Here is a 25,069-nt window from a genome sequence, read left to right on the forward strand (position 1 = left end):
GCCACTTACCAGTATTCCACGAAGCGCAGGAACCATACTCTGCATAGCTTGCCAGAAGGCGACTAACCACAAGTTTAAACATCGGCAGCCGAAGGCAGGTCTGGGATTGACCTGTCCTTCCTAGAGGAAAAGAAGTTATCAGGTAAGTAGTAATTTCTCTTTCCTCAATATTTGGGCAGGACAATCCCAATGAGTGGGACATACCAAAGCTAATCTCGAAAATGGCAGGAGGCTAGTGGTCCAATTAATACCACTTGCGCAAACACTGCATCCTCCCTAGCCCTAAACATTCAAGCAGTAATGCTTGGAGAAGGTGTACAAAGATGATGTTGCTGCTCGGCAAATTGCAGCAGGCAACGAGGTTCCGCCCATTACACCGCCTGAACCCTCATGGAGTGCAATCTACAAAGGCTGCTGTATTAACCTTAACCCAGTGGGTGGTTACTGCCTGCGTCGCTGGAGCTCCCTGATTACCTCCACTATGGAGCACAAACAGGCGATCAGACTTCCTAACAGTTTGAGTCATCACCAAGTACCACAGTAAATGATGCTTGATGTCCAAGGAACGCAAGAGACTGCACCCAGCTTCATCTCTGTTTCTGTCCAAGGTGGGCAGGGAAATGGACTGATTCAAATGAAACTCCGAAACCACTTTTGGCAAAAAGGAGGGCACCGTCCAAAGTTGAACCACACCCAAAGTCATACGGAGAAAAGGTTCGTGGCATGAAAGAGCCTGCAGCTCGGAGACCAGACTTGCCAAACAGACTGCCAGAAAAACTGTCTTCAAGGTAAGCAGCCGCAAGGAAAGAGTATGCAGCAGTCGAAAAGTTGGACCTAGCAAGAACGCAAGGACCAAGTTAAGATCCCACAGAGCCACCCGAAGCTGCAACAGGGGACCAAGATGCTTAACTCCCTGTGTTTAAAAAAGGATTGGATAAGTTCTTGGAGAAGAAAGTCCATTACCTGCCATTAAGTTGACTTGGAAAATAGCCACTGCTATTACTAGCAACAGTAACATGGGATAGACAGTTTTTGGGAACTTCCCATGTTCTTATGGCCTGGATTGGCCACTGTTGGAGACAGGATGCTGAGTTTGATGGATCCTTGGTCTGACCCAGTATGACATGTTCTTATGTTCTTAAAAAACAGAACACATCCAGATGAGAAGTCAAAGGCCTTCCCCATTGACTCTCCCTCTATAACAAGCCAGGGCTGTAACTTCAACCTTCAAGGTGTTAAGGGCCAAACCCTTAAGCAAGCTGTCCTGAAAAACTCAAAAGATCAAATAAATATCCACCTTGAGCTTTTGAGCACCTTGCTCAGAACACCAGGCCTCAAAGACCCTAACACAGGCTAGAGAAGTAGAAAATGTCCAGGCCCGAAATAGTGGAAATTACAGCAGGCAAAGAACCCCACTTCAATAACAGAGCCCTTTCAATGGCCAAACCATAAGACAGAATCGATCTGGATCCTGACATAACACATCCATCTGAGACGGTAGCCTCAATAGTCCTTTCCTGAGCATCTCTCTATGCCTATCTCCTCCTGTAAGTTATTTACTTATACTTTGTTTCTCTCACTCACCACTATGGAAATTACTGTTACTGGGAACCTCCCTCCATGTCGCCCTAAGCTCTCCTTTCACCAGGAACTGGCAGCTATCCCAACTACTACCTTTCAAACTCTCCCTCCATTTTTCTATGTACTGCACTTTGCATTCTGACCTTTAATGCTCAATCAGAAAGAAAGTTTCAATCATATTTGACCTAATTTCTTCGCATGCTCCTGATGCAGTGCTTATCACTGAAACTTGGCTACATGATTATGACAATATCCTAAACGCTATCTGCCCTAATTAGCTACACTTACTTCTCCAAATCTCGCCCAAGTCGACAGAGGTGGTTTACTAGCTATCATTAAATCATCTCTTCTACCATGCAAAATATATTAAACCATCAAAGCCCATTTGAATTACTGCTTACCACGTCTGCCTTTAACCTCTGCACAGTTTACTGTCCCCCGGGATCTATTGCAGATGACCCTTCCAGCTTACTCAAAACCCTGGCAACCTTACCGGTTGACCGGTCCAAAATCATCGTAACAGGCAATTTCAATTTACATTATAACCTAGATCCAATCCCTCAACTGCTAACACACTTTTCAGAAGCATTTTCCGGCCTAGGATGGACCCAACTAATAGATTAACCGACACACAAATTAGGACACACACTTGATCTCGTACTATATAACACCTCCATTTCTTTGACTGCTTCTATTTCTCCTGTTCCTTGGTCAGATCCCTTTAGCATTAAACTGACAGGTTTCCATACTCCAAAACCCACTCACTTTCACCCTGATAAACTAATCTACAAAAGAAAACCGATTTGGCAACCACCTTTCAGTACAACTTGCTTTGCCACCCAAGCCTGACACTCAGACATAGATAGCAATTCATAAACTGGTCCAATGGTGTCCATCTATGACACTTTCGCCCCCAAAAAGCTTTGACAAACTTGCTCACTTGACCACACCCCCTGGTATACTACAGAATTATGCCACTTAAAGACGCCACCTTGAGCGGCAATGGCGCAAGAATCCTATCCCAGAATTAAAAAATTATACTTGTCTCAACCATTACAAAAAGCAAACACCAGTAAGAAAACATATCATGCAAAAAGAATTTCTGCCGCTAATGGTAATAGTTACGTTTTATTTAACCTCGTGAAATCCCTGATAACGATAAACGACCAATCGGATCACCTATCAAACTTTTTGCAACAACATTGCAAGCCATTTTAAAGATAAAATTTCAACTTTTTCATCAAAATTTAACCATTTACCAATCCCGCACATCACCCAAGCTTCCCCTTCCTATTCCTGGGCTGAATTCTCCATTTTGACAGATGCAACAATTCAAATCCTTTCAAAAATAAAAATCTCAAATAGTCCGTTCAACCCATGTCCCGGTAAATTACTTCGCGACATCCGTGAATCTTTAGCACCATCATTAACTCATTAATTCATCACTAACAACTGGAATCTTCCAACTTCACTCAAAAAAATCAATTCTCTCCATTTCCAAGAAAAAAACACCTGATGTTAACCTAAGTAACCACTGCCCTACAGCATCCCTCACAACCACTGCGAAATTAATCAAATCTGTCGTTCTACACCAACTAAATGAATACATCGAAGACAATATTTTACACCTGGGAGAGGAAAGAAACAAGCAGCCTTGCACAGCATGACCAAAATAGAATCCTCCTTCTGCATTCCCAAGGAGTCAGGTCCAGCCAATCTGAGGGTCTTCAAGGTCTGAGAGATCAAACCCAGCAACTCATCTTTCTAAAAGAAATGGAGAAGAGTTCTATAGGACTCCAAATTTGGGGGAATGTCCCCTTCCTCATCAGGAGAGCCATCTCCATCATCATCGGTATCATGATCCACCTGCATTCAAGCTCTGACAGACTGCGCTGCACCATGGCGCTTGATTGTGGAGGCAGGCGGAGGAGCACTTGGTACGCATGGAACTACCTTAGTAGGTACTGCTGACTCAGAAGACTGGCCTTGTAGAAATGTCTGCAATCCCTGGAAGAACTCTACCCAGGAAAAGGACGAGTCCATTCCAGGATCCATAGGCCCAAAACTGACATCCTGAGAGCTAGTGTTCCCTGAGGACTCAATTCGTGGAGCAAGCAAAGGAGGGGACACCCCTACCATGTCTCCCTCGGTTCCACTCTTCTCAGACCGAGGAAATGGACCGTCGACTGCAAAATCAGGAGACAGCACATCTCCCCGAGCATCCAGGCAGCAGTAACAGACAAAGAAAGCGCTGGCTAAATAGCCCTGATGTGGCATGTAGCATAATAGACCGACTTCTTTGCCGTGGATGCCATTGCTGTAAGTGTGAAGCCAGATAAAGGCTTGCACCTTGATTACCCACGCCCAAACTGGATGCCCAGGCGAGAATGGATGCACACACAGAAGTGCAGGTGTGTGCCAACGGCCCACGGCAAAAAACAAAACACGTGAAACTAGCCTGCGGCCTACCATGCGCCAAAAGGGAGAAGCCCGAGAGCAGGGCTAAACGACTGTTCAACCTGCCGTGCCTCACAGAACTCCCAGGACACTTGAGTGGGACAGCCAAATAGAGGAAACATCCTTCTCCTTTCTTCCTTTTTTTTTGTTTTTAATAAAAAAAACTCTTAACTGAGCTCAGCCCTTGATGGCTGAGCAGGAAGGGGTCCCAACTTTTTTTTTTTTTTGGGGGGGGGGGGGGGGGGGGGGGGTTAAAGCCTTCACCGCCGAGCCTCTCTTGGCCTGCAACTACTAATTTGAATTTAGGTCCATGCCAATCAAGGCTACTGGTCTGAGGGCACTTTACTGAGGGAAGGACCGCATGGTTTCACTTCAGGAGGCAAGTGGTGCTACACAGACATCTCGTCCAATATCTACTTTATTTTCTTTTTTATTCACAGGCACTCCCCTGAAGTGAAATGCATGTCTATCTGCTGGAGATGGAGAATACTGGCGGGCTGATGGGGCGAGACTATATAGCCGTGATGTCAGCTTTTGCTCTGTCTCCATCTGTTGGTAAAGATGCATAACCCACTCGTTGGGATCGACCTGCCTGAAAACTGAGGCAACTCCATTTACCACTACCCTTTGTTGCCTCCCACTCAGCCAATTTCTAATCCAGTCACTCTATGTTCCATACCAAGGGCACAATTTATAAGTGTCAAAGGCCTTACTGACATCCAAATAAACTACATCTACACTCTCCCTTGAGATTCAACTCTCTGGTGACCCAAACAAAGAAATTGATCATATTTCATAATACAATCACAGACAATTTCACAGCTGGTTTGTTCTGAATGGTTCCCTATAGTTATTTTTGAGAGAAACAGCATATATATCAAGTCTTCAAAGAATTAGAGTACATTTTTTTGAAACGTATAAAGAAAACATTTTAAACCTACCTGATCATCATATCCATCAATTTTCACTGGAGTAAACTGGTCCAAGTTGTACTGTGCAAATGCACTGAAAAGAACATTAAAAATCTTAAAGCAACTTTACCTTTAGCCAAGCTATTAAGGCTACATTAAACAGTTCAGCAATTAGCCTACTGCAAAATACTTTTTAAAAGGAATAAAGAAAAAATGATTAAAACAGAAAGGTAACTAAAAGCAGTACTTCAAACACATTCAGCTACCTCAACAGGGTTATATATTTTATAGCTATAAAAAGTGTTGCAATTGCACAATGGCTTGGACTCTTGCCTCCTTTATGAGGGCTGTGACTGCTCACTTCACAGGGCATAATGGATTTAAATCTCGATTCCCTTTAAGTGGATTCCAACTTTTATGAACTCAGTACAATTGGGGACTCAAATTGCAGACCGAGATTTGTGCGCATTCCATGCAATCTGGAAATCTTTCCCCTTTGCTTCCAGGAAACAGTTTCCTGTTACTTTTCTGTGATATAAGGAAGAGAGGAAAGACTAATTTTCTTAAAGGAAGACTGTGGTTTAGATTAAAGGCTGGGAAACTGTCAGAAGTATACATATGTAGTCATCAGCCCAAAGACCGACATTTGAAAGTGCAATAACTGCAAAAAGCTTTTGGTCTTCCAAAATGCTGAATGTGTGACTTTTATAAGTGGACATTGCTTCAAATCTTGGATATCAGAAACACCAGCTATCATATGGCAACTAACCTTTGCTGAATTGGGAAAAGTTTTCAATATCTTGCAAGAACAATGCTGGTATCTCATGGCAAGATTTCCACTGACTGATTTGGAAAAGTGTAAGTAACTAGGAGACAATTGCTGGCAGAACTCTGAACACTCACTCTCAAAAGAACTTATTTACCAACCAATTCACTTACACAGTACTAACTGAGGATAACTGCAGTAATAAGTTACTGTAATACCAGCACTAGTGAAAGACTATGTACATACAAATGCTACAATATCCAGTATAATAGTCTTTTCATCATTTGACACAGAGACCTGCATGAGAACACTTCAGGACATTTGGGAAGAGAGATGGCCACTGGCAAGTCCCAGTTTGTAAATGAGAAATTTCCATAAAGGGTGGGATTTGTAAATGTTTTCCTATTTTAAAACAGAGCTGATCACACAAAAAAAAAAAAAAAAAAAGAGTTACAAGTTTAGAGTAACAGAATACCAAATGTACCTTATTTGCAGAGATATGTTTGATTTTAAACAGAGTCACTGAGGTGTTGTGAATTATTGTTGTAGCCAGTAATAAGGTTTTTAACTCAAACTGGAGATCGCTGAAATTTGTCATAAACAAGTGTGATGTGTCTTGTCTCGTATTATGAAATATTTTGTTAGGAAGCTTTATTAAATCTGGGTGAATTATTTTTTGGATCTAACAGTGTGGTTACTTTTGTTGTATTTGATGTAGGGGGGAGCCTTGAGATAAACAATGGACATTTATTACGGTGGTCTTACACCAAATTAATTGAGGTGATGAGATTTGGGGGTGGATTTAAGACAATTCACCAGGGTTTATCCCCCTGTAGTTTACAGTATTAGTGTCCAATGAACCAGACCTACTTGATTGCACAGAGCTAGCTGGCCTCTGCACAGATATCTTCATCTTCACAGTGTTCCTGAAGCTGTAAAGTTGGTGTTTTTAGGCTCTTGGGGACATTCATCCACATCTGTAGCAGTCTTGCTCATGAGTGAGACAGAGACAAATGAGATTTTGTGGCCATCATTGTTTGCCATTCTTTAGCCACACATGAAACAGCCATGGAACCCAGGCTTGTCAGCCATGGCACCGCATTGAGAAAAAGAAAAAAAATAGCATTTTCTCTCTTTTTTTTTTTGTTTTGATTGGAAAAGAAGAGGAAAAGCAAGTTTGTTTACTGTAAACTGTGTTCTCCATAGACAGCAGAATAAATTAGCCATTACATGTGGGCAGAGTCATCCAACAGCGCCGAATGGACTTCTCTCTAAGCTTACAGAGCTTTTGCTCTGTTGGCATTACCTCGTGAGCCCCTCTCAGTCGAGCTAAGTACAGTTAACTACGTAGTCAACTCTTTAGGGAGGCGATTGCAAGTGCCCAGAGATTGAATAGTGTTTTCCGTTGATTGTTGCAGGAACCATTCATGTAGGCGAAATACTTTGCTAAGACAATCTGCTAATGTACTTGAAGCCACTGGAAGATAGGTTGCTTGCAAGGCAGCTTAATGTTTGCATGCTCATTCCCATATTTATTTGATTTATCTTCTGCTTTTTGGCACTTCAAAGTGATTAAATTCAGGTACTATAGTTATTTCCCTATTCCCAGGGGCCTTACAGGCCAAAGCAGTACCGTGCGCAGAGGCCAGTTTATGACTCACACGATTAGACGTGCGTCCATAATCCCCATTGTAAAACAGATAAAACACATCCAAAACGCACGTCCAATCAAGCATATAGCTAATAGCCTTATCTACATGTACTTTACATGTGATGAGCGCTATCAGCTAATCCCTGCAATGCAAAAGGTTTCTCACATGCCCAACGCATCCTTGCAATGTGGCAAATTTTATGCCAGCCCAGGGCTGGTTTAAAGATCTGCCACACGCAAGGGCTCATTATAAAAACCAAAATTTTTGCTTTCTGTGATCCCTCCTACTAGTATCGTCATGACACTAAGTAGAAGGGACCACAGAAAGTGAAATCATATAAAAAATTATTTCTGGGCCCCCAAAATACAGCCACAATATACACGGTCCAGGCCATGTATATTGTGGGTGTATATTGTACTGGTAGCAGGAGAAAACAGACGCTTGCATAGAGCGTCTATTTCCTAACCTGCACAGACGATAACCTTTCCTGGGCGCCTGATGCAGAGGAGGCGGGCAGGGATGCACAATTTGCCCGGTGCTTCCTTTTTACTGCGGCAGCTAATTTTAATATTAAATTGAGTGCCCGGGAGAGGTGGATCGGCGTGTGTTAGGACAGCGGGCTCTCAATCATGAGTGCCTGTTTTATGTGTGCCAATATTCCAGCAGCCTATATGTTTATATATGAAGCAACAGAGGGTAAAGTGATTTGCCTAAGGTCACAAGGAGTGGCAGTGGGATTTGTCAAATGGCTCATAGCCCGCTGCTCTAACTAAGCAGCTAGTCCTCCATATCAGACTAGAACCATGCCTCCTAACTTTTAGGAAAGGACTTAAGACTTGGTTATTCAAGCAAGCTTTCCCAGACACAATCTAATGACACAATCCAAGGACTCAATCCAAGGACTCCCCAAAACATTCAACCATTAACAATACCATTTGTACATAGTATTTAATTAATTTAATTTGTATTTTGTCTAACCAGTTATTCTTTCCTATCTCTTCCTTCTTCTCCAAGTTCTGTGACCCTTGTTAATTGTAACTGTTTCCTTCGATCACCACAGTTTTAGTTTGATGTATTTAATGCACCCCGTTTCATGTAAACCAGCAAGATATGTCCTCATGATTGCCGGTATATAAAAACCTTAAATAAATAAATAAATAAATAAATAAATATCTTTACCGCCTTCTCGTAGAGGATCCATATCACCGTGCCACCTTGTTTGCTGAAACAGAACATGGCTGCCTGGCTGTTGGTTTGAATGAGAATGCTCTTCCCCTGGAGATGTGTTGTCAAAAGCGTATCCGATTGCTCAGAGATAGATCTGAATCTATTAAATTGCTAAATCCCCTTGAGTTTGGAAGGAGCCTGTGTGGTCGCCCAATCCTTTTGTGGAGGCATTGTCACCAATGCTACTTTGTAAGGAAGCAAATTAAGTGGTGCCCTCTCTGAATATAAAGGATTGAAACTACTAGCAGAACTTCAGTTTCAGTTTCATTTCCTACATAGTAAATGGAAGAAAAAGACCAAATGGTCCATCCAGTCTGCCCAGCAAGTTTCTTATGGGAGGACCTGCTGCTCCATGCAGATTACCCCCATCTCTCTGTTAACAGTAGTAACTGCTGCTCTGTGCTGGTTATCCCCAAGCCTTATGTTAAGGGTAGTAATATTTACAATCAAAACCAAGTTAACTGTCAAAACCTAAGAAAATTAGTACTAGCAACATTTTTATGGTGTGCATAGCCTTCTTGATAATTCAGACAATGCTGCTTGAACATACTTTGCTTTTCCTGCAAGGCATCATTGAAATAAAGAGCTGAGTTAATTGATCCCATTGGGAATGGGCACCTCACTGTAGGAGTTGCATGTGAAAGCAGTTCAGTGGAACTACATTAATTGCTGCTGCTATGTCTCCCAGAATGACAATGTCCCTGCCTGTTGTCCGATTTGTGTTTAGCTTTCAATATACCAGGGTTCTGAGTGTGCATTCGCCCAGTCTGACAGGAGGAAGGTTTTTCTGGCAGGAAATCTATGAATTTTATCCTCTGGATGGGAACTATACATTTTTTTTAAATTTACCAGGAAGCCTAATGACTGTAGGAATTGAAATGATTTCTGCAGAGAGGTGAGAACACCTTCCTAAGAATTTGCCGTCACTAACCAATCGTCTAGGAAAGGGAAGACCTAGATGCTGTGATGACAAAAGTGTGCTGCTACTACAGGTGAAGTCCCTCGGTGCTGCTGATAGTCTAAAGGGGTGTACTTTTACTCCTGGGGGAATTCTGCGCTATTGCGGAATGCAGAATTTGCGCAGAATTCCCCCTTCCCGCAGGTTTCCTCTCTTGTTGCCCTTCCCGCAGATTTCCACTGTCACTTCGCCGATTTTCTCCCTCACCGGAAGAGGATTAAAAACCGGAAGCGCATGGACAGCGGCCATTGCAGCACGGCAGAAAATAGCAGAGGAGACCCTGGCATGCCACAAACGGCACACCCAGGCCTTCATCTTTGCCACGAAAGGAGTGCGTCCCACGGCATGCCGGTGAGAGAGAATGTGTGTGTGAGAGAGAGGGGAGGGTGACAGAGCATGTTTGGTAAGAGGGGGGTGGGGAGGGTGAGAGAGCAGGAGGGTGTGAGAGAGCATGGGAGGCAAGAGGGTGGGTGGGGGATGCTTGAGTGTGGGTTTCAGAGAGAGGGAGCCTATATGAGGAGATTGTGAAGGAGTGTGTATGTGAGAGAGATTGGGAGCTCATGTGTATGAAAAAGGGATTGTGTGTATGTGAGGGTGCTGGCCTGTGTGAAGGGATTGTATATGTGAGGGAGCCTGATTGAGGGAGTGTGTATATGTATTAGAGAGAGCCTGTGTGTGTGAGAGAGGGTGGGACAGAGGGAGCCTGTTTGAGAGGCAGTACTGAGAACAGGGTCAAAGTCTGGGACTGGCAATAGAGTGGATGGGGTTGAGCCTAGAGGTAAAGGGGAGAGATATTGGCAGGTGGAAGAGCTGGAGCCTGAGAGGGCAAACTGGCCAGGGGACTAGGGAGAGCGAGTGGAAGGGACACTTACAGTGAATTTCTAGGAAAATTCTGCTCAAAATATTTAAAAATTGTGCAACTGTAAGTAACAACTTTTTTCTGTAATAATTTAACATGTAATTACTTAAAGACTGTCTTGTAAATTGTGTTATTTTGACCAATATAAAAAGTTTGCAGAATTTTCAGTTTTTGTGCGAACTCTCCCGGAGTATACTTTGTACTGATAACTAGAGGAGTCTACTACAAAGCATAGATAAAGCCAATTGGAGTGATAGCAAATGTTGCTTACCTGTAACAGGTGTTTTCACAGGACAGCAGGATGTTAATCCTCACATATGGGCGACATCACAAGATGAAGGACAATCACGGAACACTTCTTTCAAAGTTTCGAGAACTTTGACTGACCCCTACTGGGCATGCCCAGCATGGCACTAACCCTGCAGCTTGCTGATAGCAAAAGGATATGCAGTCCGCCAACCAGGAGGAGAGAGTCTATTTACCCACAGGCTGCCCCAATTTGATAGGATGGAAAGAGAAAAACAATTGAATGCTTTTCCTGTGGGCAGCTGTACGGTCTAGGTAGAACACTAGAGCCCGTTTGCAGTCAAGGGTATGCAGAGCCTGCTCTCCTGGACTGGAATGGGGCCTGGGAAAAAAGATAGGTAGTATAATGGATTGACTGAGATGAAACTCCGAAACTACCTTAAGTAAGAATTTAGGGTGAGTGCGGAGTACTGCCGGTCCTGCAGAGTTTTAGTGAAAGGTGGATAGGTAATTAGAGCCTGTAATTCACTAACTCTGCGAGCCGAAGTGATTGCCAAAAGGAAAATCACTTTCCATGTGAGATATCGAAGGTCACAGGATTGGAGAGGCTCGAATGGTGGTTTCATGAGCCGAACCAGAACCAGGTTGAGGTCCCAAGAAGGGGCTGGAGGACGCAGAGGAGGCTTGAGGTGAAGCAAGCCTTTCAAAAAAACATGTTACAAGGGGTTGTACTGATATGGGAACATCAGACACCTTTATGGAAGGCGGCTACCGCACTGACATGCATCCTGATGGAGGAAATTTTCAGACCTGACTGACAAGTGCCAGAGATAGTCCAGAAACTTCGTGATTGGACAGGTAAAGGGGTCAAGGGACTGAGAAGAGCACCATGACGTAAACCTGTTCCATTTGTAAGAGTAAGATTTTCTCGTGGAAGGCTTCTGTGAAGCAATCAGGACACGGGAAACTGGTTCAGAAAGGTCAAGTGGCTGAAGGATTAACCTCTCAACATCCATGCAGTCAGGGACAAGGCTTGAAGATTGGGGTGGCATAGGCACCCACCGTTTTGAGTGACTAGAAGCAGGTCCTTTCCCAAGGGAATGTGCCTGCGAATGGAGAGATCCTGAAGTATTGGAAACCACACTTGGCGTGGCCAATTTGGTGCTATCAGGATCATGGGTCCTTTGTCCTGACATAACTTCAGGAGAGTCTTCGAGAGAAGTGGAAGTGGAGGAAATGCATATAGGAGACCGGTTGCCCATGATAGGGAGAACGCATCTCTTGGTTGATAATGTTGGCTGCGAGTGAGAGAGCAGAAGTTGTCTACTTTGCGATTTTGAGGTGACGCAAAGAGGTCTATTTGAGGATGACCACATTATTAGAAGATCGAGTTCGCTACTGAGGGGTTGAGAGACCACTTGTGCGGTTGAAAGGTGCAACTCAGCTTGTCTGCCAACACATTGTCCACTCCCGGCAAGTAGGTGGCCCTAAGGTACATCCAATAGGAGAGGGCCGCCGCCCATATCTGCGCAGCTTCCCGACACAGAAGGTAGGAGCCCGTCTCTCCCTGTTTGTTGATGTATCACATGGCCACCTGGCAGTCCGTCTGGATTAGGATGACTTGATTGGAGAGGCAATCCTGAAATACCCTGAGAGCATATCGGATTGCTCGCAGCTCCAGGAAATTTATTTGGTGTTTGGCTTCCTCTAGAGACCAAGATCCTTGTGTCTGCAGATCGGCCACGTGGGCTCCCCAGCCGAGGTTGGAAGCATCGGTGGTGAGAGTTATTTGAGGGTCTGGAGCCTGGAAGAGCAAGCCCTGGGGGAGACTGACCTGATTTCTCCACCAGGCGAGAGAGCCTGATTGAGTGAGTCTGTTAACATGGACAGCGGTCAACAAGGGCTGAATGGATTGAGTCCATTGTGACCTTAGAGTCCACTGCATGACTCATGGCCAAGCGGGCCATTGGGGTGACCTGAACTGAGGACACCATGTATCCCAGGAGGATGAGAAAGTGGTGTGCAGTCGTGGAGTGCTGAGACTGCAGCTGGTGTGCAAGAGACACGAGAGTGAGATCTCGCTGTTGAGGCAGAAAAGCCTTTGCCTGCAAGGTGTCCAAGTCTGCCCCAATGAACAATAAGGTTTGTTGTAGTTGACGAGAAATCCGAGTGAAGTTACAGTATGTAAAGTAAGATGTAGGGATGACAGAACAGCTTGCTGAATGGCAGCCCTGATTAACCAATCGTCTAGATAGGGGTAGACGTGAACATCTTGAGTCCTGAGGAAGGCTGCAACTACGATGAGGCATTTTGTGAATACTCGTGGTGCAGACATAAGGCTGAATGGAAGCACTCTGTACTGATAGTGCTTGGGGCCTACTAGAAACCTCAGGTATTTGTGATGAGATGAATTATCGCGATATGAGTGTATGCATCCTGGAGGTCTAGAGCGCAGAGCCAGTCTCCTCTTTGTAGAAGAGGAAGAAGAGAGCCCAAGGTTACCATTTTGAACTTCTCTCGCTGGAGGTACTTGTTGAGGGCACATAGATCCAGAACTGGACGAAAGCCTCCCGATTTTTGGGGGATTAGAATGTACCGGGAATAGAACCCTAGGCCTTTCTGGGAATAGGGCACTGGTTCTATTGCCTTGGACTGGAGAAGGAGGGAGACTACCTGTTCCAGAAGGATGGAGTGACTGGATATTCTCCACATAGGTAGAGGTGGGGAGTCCGGTGGAATGGAGAAAAAGTTCAGACGATAACCTTGAGCAATTATCACTAGGACCCACTGGTCTGAGGTGACTTTGGTGCCACCTGTTGTTGAAATGGCACAATCGACCTCCCACTGGAATGTGGGGCAATGGTAGCTGGCTGCTGCTCTCTATGCAGGAGTCAAAAACCGGAAGCAGTGCCTGGCTGAGGAGCTGCTTGCTGTTTTTGTTTTCGTGTCTGACGAGACTGGGTTTTTTGAAACGGTCTCGTAGAACGGGTTCTAGTTGGTGGCGGGTAAGATTTTCTTCGGGCGGAAGAATGACTTCTTAGAGTCCTTTCGGAAGGGCTGTTTTGAAGAGTACTCAGAAGCCATTAGAGAGAGCTGTCTTAGGGTTTCATGATGGTCCTTGAGTTCCGCCACTGTCTGTTGAATCTGCTCACCAAACAGATTATTTCCTACACAGGGCAGGTCGGATAATCTGTCTTGTACTTCAGGTTGAAGGTCAGAAGACTTGAGTCAGACCCATCGTCTTGCCGAGATAGCAGCTGCAGGTATCCTAGTAGCAGTGTCAAAGATATCGTAATATGATCTGATCTCATGCTTGCCTGCCTCAAAACCCTTGTTTACTAGGGTTTGGCGTTGCTCTTGAAATTGCTGAGGCAGGGAGTCTGTTAAGTCTTGTATCTGCTTAAATAAGACCCTATTATATTGGGTCATATAGAACTGATAAGAGGCAATTCTGGAAAGAAGCATTGATCCCTGGAAGAAATGGCGATCAATGGCATCTAGAAATTTCTGTTCCTTGCCTGGGGGAAAGGAAGTGTGAGGTTTTGATCTCCTTGCTCTTTTCTGGGCAGATTAAACAACCACAGATTGGTGATCCAATTGAGGTTTGCAAAAAGCCTGGAGCTGACTGAACAAGATAGGTGGTGTCAGATTTCCTCTGGACTGGAGCCACAGAGCCAGGATGTTCCCAGTTCTTTTTGAGCAGATCCAGAAGAACCTGGTGGATAGGGATGGAGGTTATTTCCTTGGGAGCATCCAGGAATTGTAACAGCTCCATCATTTGATGCCTATCATCTTGTTCAGTCTGTAATTGGAAGGGAACCAATTCAGACATCTCCTTCACAAAATTTATAAAGGAAAGGTCCTCTGGAGGAGAACACTTTCTGCTTTCAGTAGATGAAGGTGGTGAAGGCAAATCATCGGCATCTGGTGAAGAATCATCAGTCCAGGTGTCGTAGGGATTAGCACCTGCTCCTCTAGTAACTAGAGGAGGATGGGGCGGTGGGATTCCCGAAGGTCCTGGTCGAGGCTCCGAAGGACTCGAAGGAATAACGGGAGGCACTGATGAAGGCATCGAAGGCACCGGTGCAGGCATCGATGGATGGCTCGATTGTGCCGGACGCAGGCACTGATGGGTGGATTGGTGGCATCGGACGTATCGGCATCGACGGCTGAGGCAGAACTCCCGATAGAGAGATGCGGAACGGTGTTTCTCCTCCCAATGACAAAGCAAGCGGGGAGGGTACCGGAGCCATCGGTGACCCGGGGTCCATCGGTGGAAAAGCGGCCATAAGCGCTTCCATCCTCGAGAGCAGCAGGGCCAATGCTGCTGGAATCAGGTCAGTGGTCTGTTCCGCAATCTGTACCGGAGAAACCTGGAGTCGATGCATCGCCTTGTTGATGGCCTCCTGAACCATCCGGTCCAGTTCTTCTTGGAGACCTGGAGCAAGCAGCCCTGGCTCCGGAACAGAAGAAGGAGGCAGAGGGATAGCCGGAGGGACTACCGTTAAAGGCGGAGTCGCGGCTCCTGATACCCTGTTGGGTGAGGGTTGCCTCAGTGACCCGGTCACTGAAAAGGTCGGTGACTTGGACGATGGAGAGGTCGATGATTTCGCTCCCTCGATGCAGGTGGCCATGTTTATCTCTACGATCCCCTCGGTCCCAAGAGGGAGTAGAGGGTGTCAAAGGCTGAGAAGTCATTGATGCCAGACGGTCACCAGCCGGAGGTCAATGCTGGCGCAAAGTTGACTGTGCCGGTTCTGACTACATCGATGCAATAGACGACGTTGGGGTTTGAGCATGGAAGAGAAGTTTCATCTTCTCCATTCTAGCCTTGCGACCTTTTGGTGTCATAAGAGCACATTTGGTGCAGGTTAGGACATCGTGCTCACATCCGAGACACATTACACATACTTTGTGAGGGTCTGTGATGGACATGGTGCGATTACAGTCCGGGCACCGGCGGAACCCCGATGCCATGGCCATGAAAAAATTGAGCTGCGGTATGGTCGACGGCCAGTAGGCCGCGAGGGCCTAACTCGACGGTAATAGACTGAAAATGGGTAAAAAACTTACCCGAGTACCGCAGCTTGAAAAAGTTGAAGGAGGGACCCCTGTGGGGTAAATTAGATTTTAGTAATTCCGTGAGGAAAATTCCTGTCAGGAATCTCTGCAAAGCTCCTTAACCGTGTGGCTACTGCTGCGCGGAAAAAAGAAGACTGAAGGGGGACCCCTGCTGGCTGCAGGGTTAGTGCCATACTGGGCATGCCCAGTAGGGGCCACTCAAAGTTCTGGAAACTTTGACAGAAGTGTTCCTTGATTGGGCTCCATCCTGTGATGTCACCCATATGTGAGGACTACCATCCTGCTTGTCCTGTGAGAAAAATTGGTACATGAATATAAGTATATCAAAATTCATGGGAACATTGATTCCCCCTGCCAGATAAAGGGTAGTTCCATTTGAATTTCTCCTGTAACAGATTCTTGTTCAGGTTTTTCTTAAACCTATTTTATTTATTTAGGTTCTTTTAATATACCGATGCTCAAGACAGGTCTTATCGTACCGGTTTACAATAAACTAGGGGGTACACCAGTTAACATAGAAAGCGAAAGTTACATTACAACAGGGAATGTAGAACAAGGTCGTTAGAAGAAAAAAGGGATAGATTAACACTTTCTAACTAGAAAGCAGTGCATGTAAGCAGAGAGCAATAGCTTACATGGTAAGATTATGTACAGTTTACATAGTGAGTCTGTTTAACAAGTTATATGAGAGAGCAGTTCTAGCCTAACACATCCTTTGTGAGGCGGAAAGGAGGACGCAACAGAGGGGTGTTGGTCCGTGTGGGATACCATAATGCTTCTTCATGGATATGCTTGGGCGAACAGCCATGTTTTCAGTTTTTTTCTGAATGTGGGATGACAATGTTCTTGGCGTAAATCTGGCGGGAGGGAATTCCAGTGATGCGGTCCAGCGGTTGATAGCGCTCGTTTTTCAATGGAGTTGTGTATGACGGATTTGCTAGGGGGAACCTTGAGGGTGCCTCTGTATGCAGATCTGGTTGGTCTTACTGATGAGTGTAGTTCGAGGGATATGGTAAGTTGGAGAGAGGATTGCTGGAATATGGTTTTGTGAATGATGGCGGGTGTCTTGAAGAGAATTCTGTAGTGGATGGGTAGCCAGTGTAGTATTTTTAGAATCGGTGTGATGTGGTCCATACGGCGAGAGTTTGTGAGGATCCTGGCTGCAGCATTTTGCAGCATCTGAAGAGGTTTGGTAGAAGAGGCGGGGAGAACAAGCAGAAGAGCATTGCAATAATCGATCTTTGAGAATAGTATGGCTTGCAGGACAGAGCGGTAGTCATGGAAGTGTAGGAGGGGTCTTAACTGTTTTAGGACCTGTAGTTTATAAAAGCCTTCTTTAGTGGTGGTGTTAATGAATTTTTTTAAGGTTCATTCTGGCGTCTAGGGTGGCTCCAAGGTGTCTCACTTGTTTTACTAATGGTATTTTTGTGGTGTTGGCTAGTGGGTTATTATCATTGGGGGAGATGACCAGCAGTTCGGTTTTGGACGTATTGAGAACCAGGCAGAGGCTCGTGAGAAGGAGATTGATGGCGTGAAGGCAGCTGTTCCAATAGTTTAGAGTGTCTGAGATGGGATCCTTGATGGGGATTAGGATCTGCACGTCGTCCGCATAAATAAAGTAGGTGAGGTTGAGGTTGAGTAGTTGGCATAGGGGGAGAAGATAAATGTTGAATAGGGTCGGGGAGAGCGAGGAACCCTGTGGAACTCCTTGCTTGGATGCTACGGGGGGGGGGGGTGACTCTTTGTTGATTATTTTTACTTTGTAACACCTGTCGCTTAGAAAGGATTTTAACCAGAGGAGAGCAGAGCCTGAGATGCCTATTTCCATCAGACGGTTGATGAGGATTGTGTGGTTAACTGTGTCGAACGCTGCAGAGATGTCTAGCAGAGCTAGCAGGTAGGATTGACCTTTGTTGAGGCCCATCAGGATGTCAGTTAATGAGAGTAGGAGAGATTCTGTGTTTCCTGAATCCGAATTGTGATAGTATAGAATGTCGTGGGAGTCTAGGTAGTCTGTGAGTCGAGTGTTGACCGGTTTTTCCATTAGCTTGGCTATGAAAGGTAGGTTGGCAATGGGGTTGGATGGGTCCAAGTTAGGTTTTTTTGTAAAGGTTTCAGAGAGGCTGTTTTTAAAGCTCCGGGACTGTTCCGTGAGTGAGGGAACAGTTTATGATGTTGGCCAGAGGTTTGGCGATGGTGTTTGGGATTGTAAGAAGAAGGAGTTTGGTTGGAATTTGGTCTATTGGGTGCGATGAGGGCTTCATTTTCTTGATGATAGATTCGATTTCCAGGGATGATGTAAGATCAAAAGATTCTAGAGACTGTTTGTGTATCGTAGGGGAGTGGTTTTGACTCGGTGGAGGCTGGGTGTTTGGAGTAGAGTTGGAAGATGTCAGCGGAATAAGTAAATTTTTGATTTTGTTGAAGAAAACTGCCAGCTCGGTGAATTTGTTTTGTGCCTCTTCTTCAGGGATGATTGGAGGAATAGGGGTGGTGAGAGCTGCAACATATGAGAATAGTGTTTTTGGGTTGTATAGGAATCCGTGTATTTTTTTGGCGTAGAAATCCCTTTTGGTACGAAGAATGGTGGCCCTATAATAGATCATTGCGGTTTTGTAGGAGGTCAGTGTGGTAGTGGAGGGATCCTTCCGCCAGCGTTGTTCTTTATGTTGTAGGTCTTGTTTGAGTTTTCTTAATTCTGTAGAGAACCAGGTTTTTTTGTTAGTGCGGGCAGGATTGATATCTTTGGATGTCAAGGGGCATATTTTATCAGCTACTGAGCGGGTGATAGTTAGCCAAGAGTTCATGGCAGAGTCCGCATTTGAGAGGTCCAAGTTAGTTAGGTCCTTGGTGAGAGTGTTGCTGAGGGCTTCCATGGAACATGGTTTTCTGAATTGGATCGAGGATTTAGGGATGTTGGTGGTCGGTTTTTTCTTTATGGATAGTTCAGTTTCAATCATCAAGTGATCTGACCAAGGAATGGGGTACAAGGAGGAGGAGAAGTGGGCGAGATCGGATCGTTTGTGAATATTAAGTCTAACGTGTGTCCTGCTTTGTGCGTGGGTTTGTTAATAAATTTGTTTGAAACCCATGGCCAGGAAGGAAGAAAGGAGGGCTTCGCAATTGGTGGAGGGAGAAGGGGAGTAAACATGAATGTTGAAGTCTCCTAGCAGGATAGCTGGTGCATTAGTATTGATGTGTTTAGCTACAATTTCTATGAGAGGCAATGGGTCGGATTCTAGGAGCCCAGGCGGGGCGTAGATAAGACAGATTTGGAGCTGGGTGGATTTGAATAGTCCGATTTCAAGTTTGGTCGAAGTTTTAATTGCGTGCTGGGCTAGTCTCAGTTCTTTTTTTGCGGCTAGCAGTAATCCTCCCCCTCTTTTTTTTAGTTCTGGAGATAGAGAAAAAGTCATATAGTTGTGTCGGTAATTGGTTGATTAGGGGTGTATCCGTGTTTTTCAACCAGGTTTCAGTGATTGCGCACAGGTCCGGTTGGGTGTCCAGGAAGTAGTCGTTGAGCAAGTGAGATTTTTTTTTTGACAGGGATTGGGAGTTGAGGAGGGTTAGAGTGATTAGAGATAGACCTAGGAATTGGGTTAGTGGGGAAATCATGATGGGAATCAATGATCTCTTAGATCTTTGTAGACTGAATATGGGTGAATTAACTCTGTTGAGGGATGAGTGTGGGATAATAGGGATAGGGAAGGTTTGTGTCATGTTGATTATTGTAAGAGTTGGGATGATAGTTTGAGCCTGCTGGGAGAGGAGTGGTTAATGGAGGCTAGCAGAGCTGGATGGTTGCTGTGCGAGAAATAGGTGCTGGGAGGTAGGTTGGTGGTGGTAGAGGTGAGAGGAAGGATTGTCGATCATATGAATTGGGTAGGCTTCCGTCACACTAATTGTTAGGTGGCGTGGTGTTGTCTCCAAAGGCAGAGAGAGCCAGTGGAAAGGTGGATTGCGGTTTCTCTCTTCTCCCTTCTCTCAGAGGCTGCATGAAGGGGCGCACAAAGGGGCCTGCCCCTTTGACGCGCTCCTTCGGCACGCAGCGCCTGTAGGGCTTTTTTTTTTTTTTTAAACCCCTCTCCGAGTTGCGATTGGCTGGCCTGGCTGCAGGGGGACCGCAGGGCTGAGTGGAGGGACGGTGCGGCCGACTTGCCTCGTGGTCGGCGTCCTAGACTCGCCGTGGGCAAGGGGGAATCAAAGGATAGGATAGGTCTCAATCTGATTTTCTTGGGGATACGGAAGAAGCAAGGAGTAGAACCTTTGGCCATATTGATGAATGGAAGTTCTTTAGCATAATTTAAGTACCTGTTAATTTTCTTTGAGTCCTGGCAAACCGGTCCAGACGTGTGTAATGTCCTTCCATAAGCAGATAGAGACAGAAAAACCTCTTTTCTGATGTCATCTCCTCTATATAACTTGGTGTAGCAGAACAGGATGTCAATAGAATTACTCAGCAAACGACTGATAGGCTTAGCACACCCATCCCCCCCAACCAAACTTTCAAATGACATGAAGGAAAAAACCCCAAAATAAAGCAGGAGTTGCTTATCTGTAACAGGTGTTCTCCAAGGACAGCAGGATGTTAGTCCTCACACATGGGTGACATCAGATGGAGCCTGGCATGGAAAACTTTGACAGACATACTGAGCATGCCACTAATCAAGCATCCACGCAGGGTCCCTCTTCAATCTTTTTCCGCGAAGCTAAAGCTTCGCAGTTCTGGAGCTCGTGTTTTTTCTGTGGAAATTCACTTTCTCTTCCTTCCAGTGCTGCATCTAGTCCTTTCTCTTCCTTCCAGTGCTGCATCTAGTCCCTCTGTGTTCATCTTGCTCCATCGTATAGTTCTTCCTGTTCTCTCCCCTTTGGAGCCTGAGTTTGGTTATCCTTTCACCTCTTCTGCAGGATGCTCTTATTACTCTATAGTAATTTTCAATTATCCTGTTATCCCTTTATTCTTTTTTCATACTACTACCTTGTTTTGGCCTGGTCTGTCAGATCTCAAGGAAAGGAAATTAACAGGAACTTAAATTTCACCTTCCTTATTGTTCTGCAGACCAGTCCAGATGTGTGGGATGTGCCCAAGCAGTGACTACTGCAGGCAGGATGAAGCTAGGAAGAACCTCCAAGATCCTGGCCCCAAAGGCTGCATCTTTGGCCTTCCAGTTCAATTATAAAGCTTAACAAAGATATGTAATGAAGACCATGTTGCTGCCTTGCAGAATTCCTGCAGACCCCCCCTATTTGTACTCCACCCAGAAACAGGCTTGCGCTCTCAGAGTGCGCACACTTAATCTTCTGGTACCTTTCTACTTCCCGATGATCGCCTCTGATCCAGCTTGATACTGATGCTTTTCAAGACTGCATACTACTTGCACAGACATCCAAACAGCACAAACAATCATACCTCCATACCAATATCTATATATGTATTTATTTTTCTGGCTCAGATACAACTGACACTACTTTAGGAAAAAAGGAAAGTACTGTATGTATCATTTTTGGAAAACACTGAATAGGGATCCCTACACAACTATGCCTGACGTTCCAAAATCTCTCATTGAACTGATGGCTGCTAGGAACTCTGTTCCCAATACTAAATTCCTTCCTTCGGGACTCCAAGGGGTGCCCAAATGGGGCACTAAATACTAAATTCAGGTTCTACGCTGGCATTACCTCTGAAAACACACATTTGGAGGAACTGACAAAGAACCCTTCGCGACCTGCCCCTCTAACCGGTCAACGCTGCCCCTAGTTCTCAGTGTGTTAAAGGCTAATCCCTTGACCAGGCTCTTTCCAGAACTGCAGTATCTATGAGGTCTGCACCTTGTGAGTGAAAATCTTTGGCCCGGCACACGCCTTAAACACAGGCTATTAACACCAACACTGCAGGTAATCCCTTACTCAGGATGCTCTGGCTGCCTGCAGCTTTAACTGCATTCGCAACTTGCAGGTAAGAGACTTCCTCTACTTGTGTGATGAAATGCGCTCCTAAATACATTAGGGAGAACAAAGACTGTGAAAGACTTTTCTCTGTTCACTATTCATCCTATAACTCCAGTAACTGCTGGCCTCAATGAGCAGCTTGCTGCACTCTCCCAATGATTTGGCTCTGATCAGCCAGGTTTCCAGATAGAAGTGGATGAAAACTCCCTCTCTGCAGAGGAAGGCTGCTGCTATCATCATCATTTTGGTAAAGATTCACAGCGTCATGGTCAGTCCAACTCACATGGCCCTGAATTGGTAATACTTGTCCAATACCATGAAGAACTTCTGATGTCCCTTTCTGATGGGGTTTTGCAGACAGACCTCTGACAAGTCCAGATGTGAGAAATACTTCCTTCCGTACTGTCATTACCAATTTTAAAATTTCCATTCATAAATGGGATACCCACAGTGTCTTGCTGATGTGCTTCAGATCCAGCCCTAGCCAAAAGATAACTTCCTTCTTTAGGGCATCAACATAACTGGAGTAATGTCCCTTTCCTATTTCTGCTTCTGGGACCAGTACTATTGTTACCTCTACACTATGGCTTCCAACTGGAACTGTCGATCCTGTGTTGCCAAATTGGCAAGCCTCTGTGGCTAATCTACACAGGGACCTGGAATACGGGCGGCCCATTCAAGTGTATAACCATGCCCACTTGTCTCTGGGCCCCCTTTGTCTTCTGCAATGTGGATCCACTCCTTACAGAAAACTCCCAGATTGTCCCCCACCTATGGGACAGAGGAGTAGACCCTCCGATGTTTTGTTTGGTGCTTCTAGGTACAAAGGGAGGCCAAGAATTCTCATTTCGGATCACATATGTTCCCTTGAAACTGCTGCATTCCTGTTGATGGCCTGACCTGTGTATTAAATGGTCTACCTGGTCTATACTGCCTGGCTGTGGATTCTTCTTAGTGCATTCCTGGATCTGTCTTCAGGTATTCTCTGGGATCTGACTCCCCCCAATTTCTTGCCAGCTTCTCCAATTCTCTCTGAAGTGCAGGCACTCACTGAAGGGCAACCTACTCAGGCGGGCTTTGAAAACAGAGTCTGCTGGCCTCCACCACAAAAATCTTCATGCCATCATTACCATCGCTACCTGTTTAGTGGATGCCCTACTCAATTCATTCTGAGTGCCAGCCAAAAATGCCACCCCAGATTCACCTCTGGCCATGACTTAGTCCAGGGAGCTCTGATTTTCTGACCCCGACTGCCAGCTCTAGGCCCCACACTCTGCAGATCACTGCCTGCAATCTTCTCCAAGGAGATTTTTAGAATAGATTCTCTTACTATCCTGAGAATCCTTCAAGATTGATCCATGAAGTATAGATTGCACAACTGAAACCACAGAACATTCTTTATCTAATTAGAAAGGGATGAGGCTGAGAGTGCAATGGTGTTCATTTTTTCTTTTTCAGGAATGGCTAGAGTCTGAGTCTCTCTCCCGCCACCCCCACGCTTTATGCTCCTACAGTCAATGTTTGTCAATCCCAGGCCCAAATGGGAACTAGAATTTTCTTGTTGAGCAGAAAAAAAAACTGCATCACAGTTTGCCATTAAATGTTCAACACTACTGAAGTATGCACTTGATAATGTAGTGTCCTAGTCCTCTTCAGCACGTGTCACTCAAACAATATATCCTACTCAATGCTGTGTTTATATGCGATACAGCAAATACATTTTTTTTAAACTACCTTACCTTTACAGGAACCTCATACGCATTACCAAACATTCTCTCATTCACTTTTTAAAAACGTAATTGTCCTTTCCTTAAATGTTTTGTTTTTCTTCTCACTAGGCCTCCAATACAGAGCATAACAGCACCTCTGTACACTTAGGTTTCTAACTCTCAACTCCAACTGTTCCTCTAACTGTCCTTTCTTTTCTTAGATCTTAAGATTCATTCTCTTGCTGATGTCATTGGTACAAATAGTGCACAGCACTGCTCACTATACATGTTCTGTTCTCTTATGTTGAATGTTCTCTTATGTTGAAATAAATGAACCCAAATAAATTTGGGTTCATTTATTTCAACATAAGAGAATTTTTTTAGATACTGTTTATTAATCAATTCCCTTTTTATCTTATTTTTTTTATTTGTGCTGAGTCTCTAATTGGTTTACCTACTCTCACCTGTTCACTTGTAACTAAGGAAGCTTTTGACATCGTTCCCTAGTTACTGCTTTACTTTTCAAAGTTGTTTTGGTTTATACTACATCAAACAGGGGTGTTCGGAACCTACCAAATAGACTTAATTACTTTAACTTTCCTAAACTTTTATATCTTTTCCAGTTATCATAAAACTACTTCTCATATTTTCTTTTGCCTTTTCTAGTATTTTTATTCATTCTAATTCTTTCATCATTCACACAATTATGATATGTATGTATTTCATCCAGACTGCATTTAAACTGACTTCCAGTCTGTATCAGAATGTTAGTTCAGACACTGGCCACAATTTACACCCCTCTCCCTTTTCAGCACTCACCCAGTAGTTCTCCTCTCTCAGTATTTGCCCCTCTGTCATGAAAGGAAAAAGTCATCCACAGTAGAGGACTGAAATCAGCTGTCTGCTGCTAAACAGCTGATGTTTTCTCTACTTCCTTCACTCCCTGCTGTTTCAGCATTAGCAGTTTCCCCTAGCAACAGCCACAGTACTGCCAGACATAGCTCACAGCTCTTCTCCTGATTTCTGCTCTGTTTACTTCCTTTTCAGGGCTCAACTTTATTCCCTGCCTCTCTGATTGTATCAAATCTAACTCAGCGCTGCTCACCACGTCCTGAGACAAGCAACAGACAAACTTCTTTTCCTGACTGACAGGCCAATTCAGTAAAGTCTGCGGGAGAGCGGGCGCCTGTGCGTGCGATGCAGTATTTAAATTAAGTCCGGTGGTAGAAACGGGCAAAAGGAGGCGCTAGGGACACTAGTGCGTCCCTAGCGCCTCCTTTTGGCCCGGAGCAGCGGCTGTCAGTGGGTTTGACAGCCGACGCTCAATTTTGCCGGCATTGGTTCTCGAGCTCGCTGACAGCTACGGGCTCGGAAACTGGACGCCGGCAAAATTGAGCGTCCGTTTTTCGACCCGACAGTCGCCGGCCGCCTTCAAATTTTTATTTTTTTTTTTACGCTTTGGGGCTTCCGACTTAATATCGCCATGATATTAAGTCGGAGGGTGCACAGAAAAGGAGTTTTTACTTCTTTTCTGTGCACTTTCCCAGTGCCCGAAGAAATTAGCGCCTACCTTTGGGTAGGCGCTAATTTCTGAAAGTAAAATGTGCGGCTTGGCTGCACATTTTACTTACTGAATCGCGCGGGCATACCTAATAGGGCCCTCAACATGCAT

The 25,069-nt window shown here is 45.0% G+C and overlaps 1 protein-coding gene across 2 annotated transcripts in view; it reads right to left on the reverse strand.

Annotated features, from left to right (window-relative positions):
- CAPZA2 (capping actin protein of muscle Z-line subunit alpha 2) overlaps positions 1–25,069 on the reverse strand; it is a 111,491-nt gene that overhangs the window by 32,435 nt on the left and 53,987 nt on the right. For both annotated transcript variants that reach the window (XM_029615642.1, XM_029615643.1), the window contains exon 4: positions 4,980–5,043. In XM_029615642.1, the coding sequence (XP_029471502.1) occupies positions 4,980–5,043 (64 nt within the window). The remainder of the gene's footprint in view (positions 1–4,979; positions 5,044–25,069) is intronic.

The sequence above is a fragment of the Rhinatrema bivittatum genome, chromosome 9 (genome assembly GCF_901001135.1).
Source record: "Rhinatrema bivittatum chromosome 9, aRhiBiv1.1, whole genome shotgun sequence".
Taxonomy (NCBI): Eukaryota; Metazoa; Chordata; class Amphibia; order Gymnophiona; family Rhinatrematidae; genus Rhinatrema; species Rhinatrema bivittatum.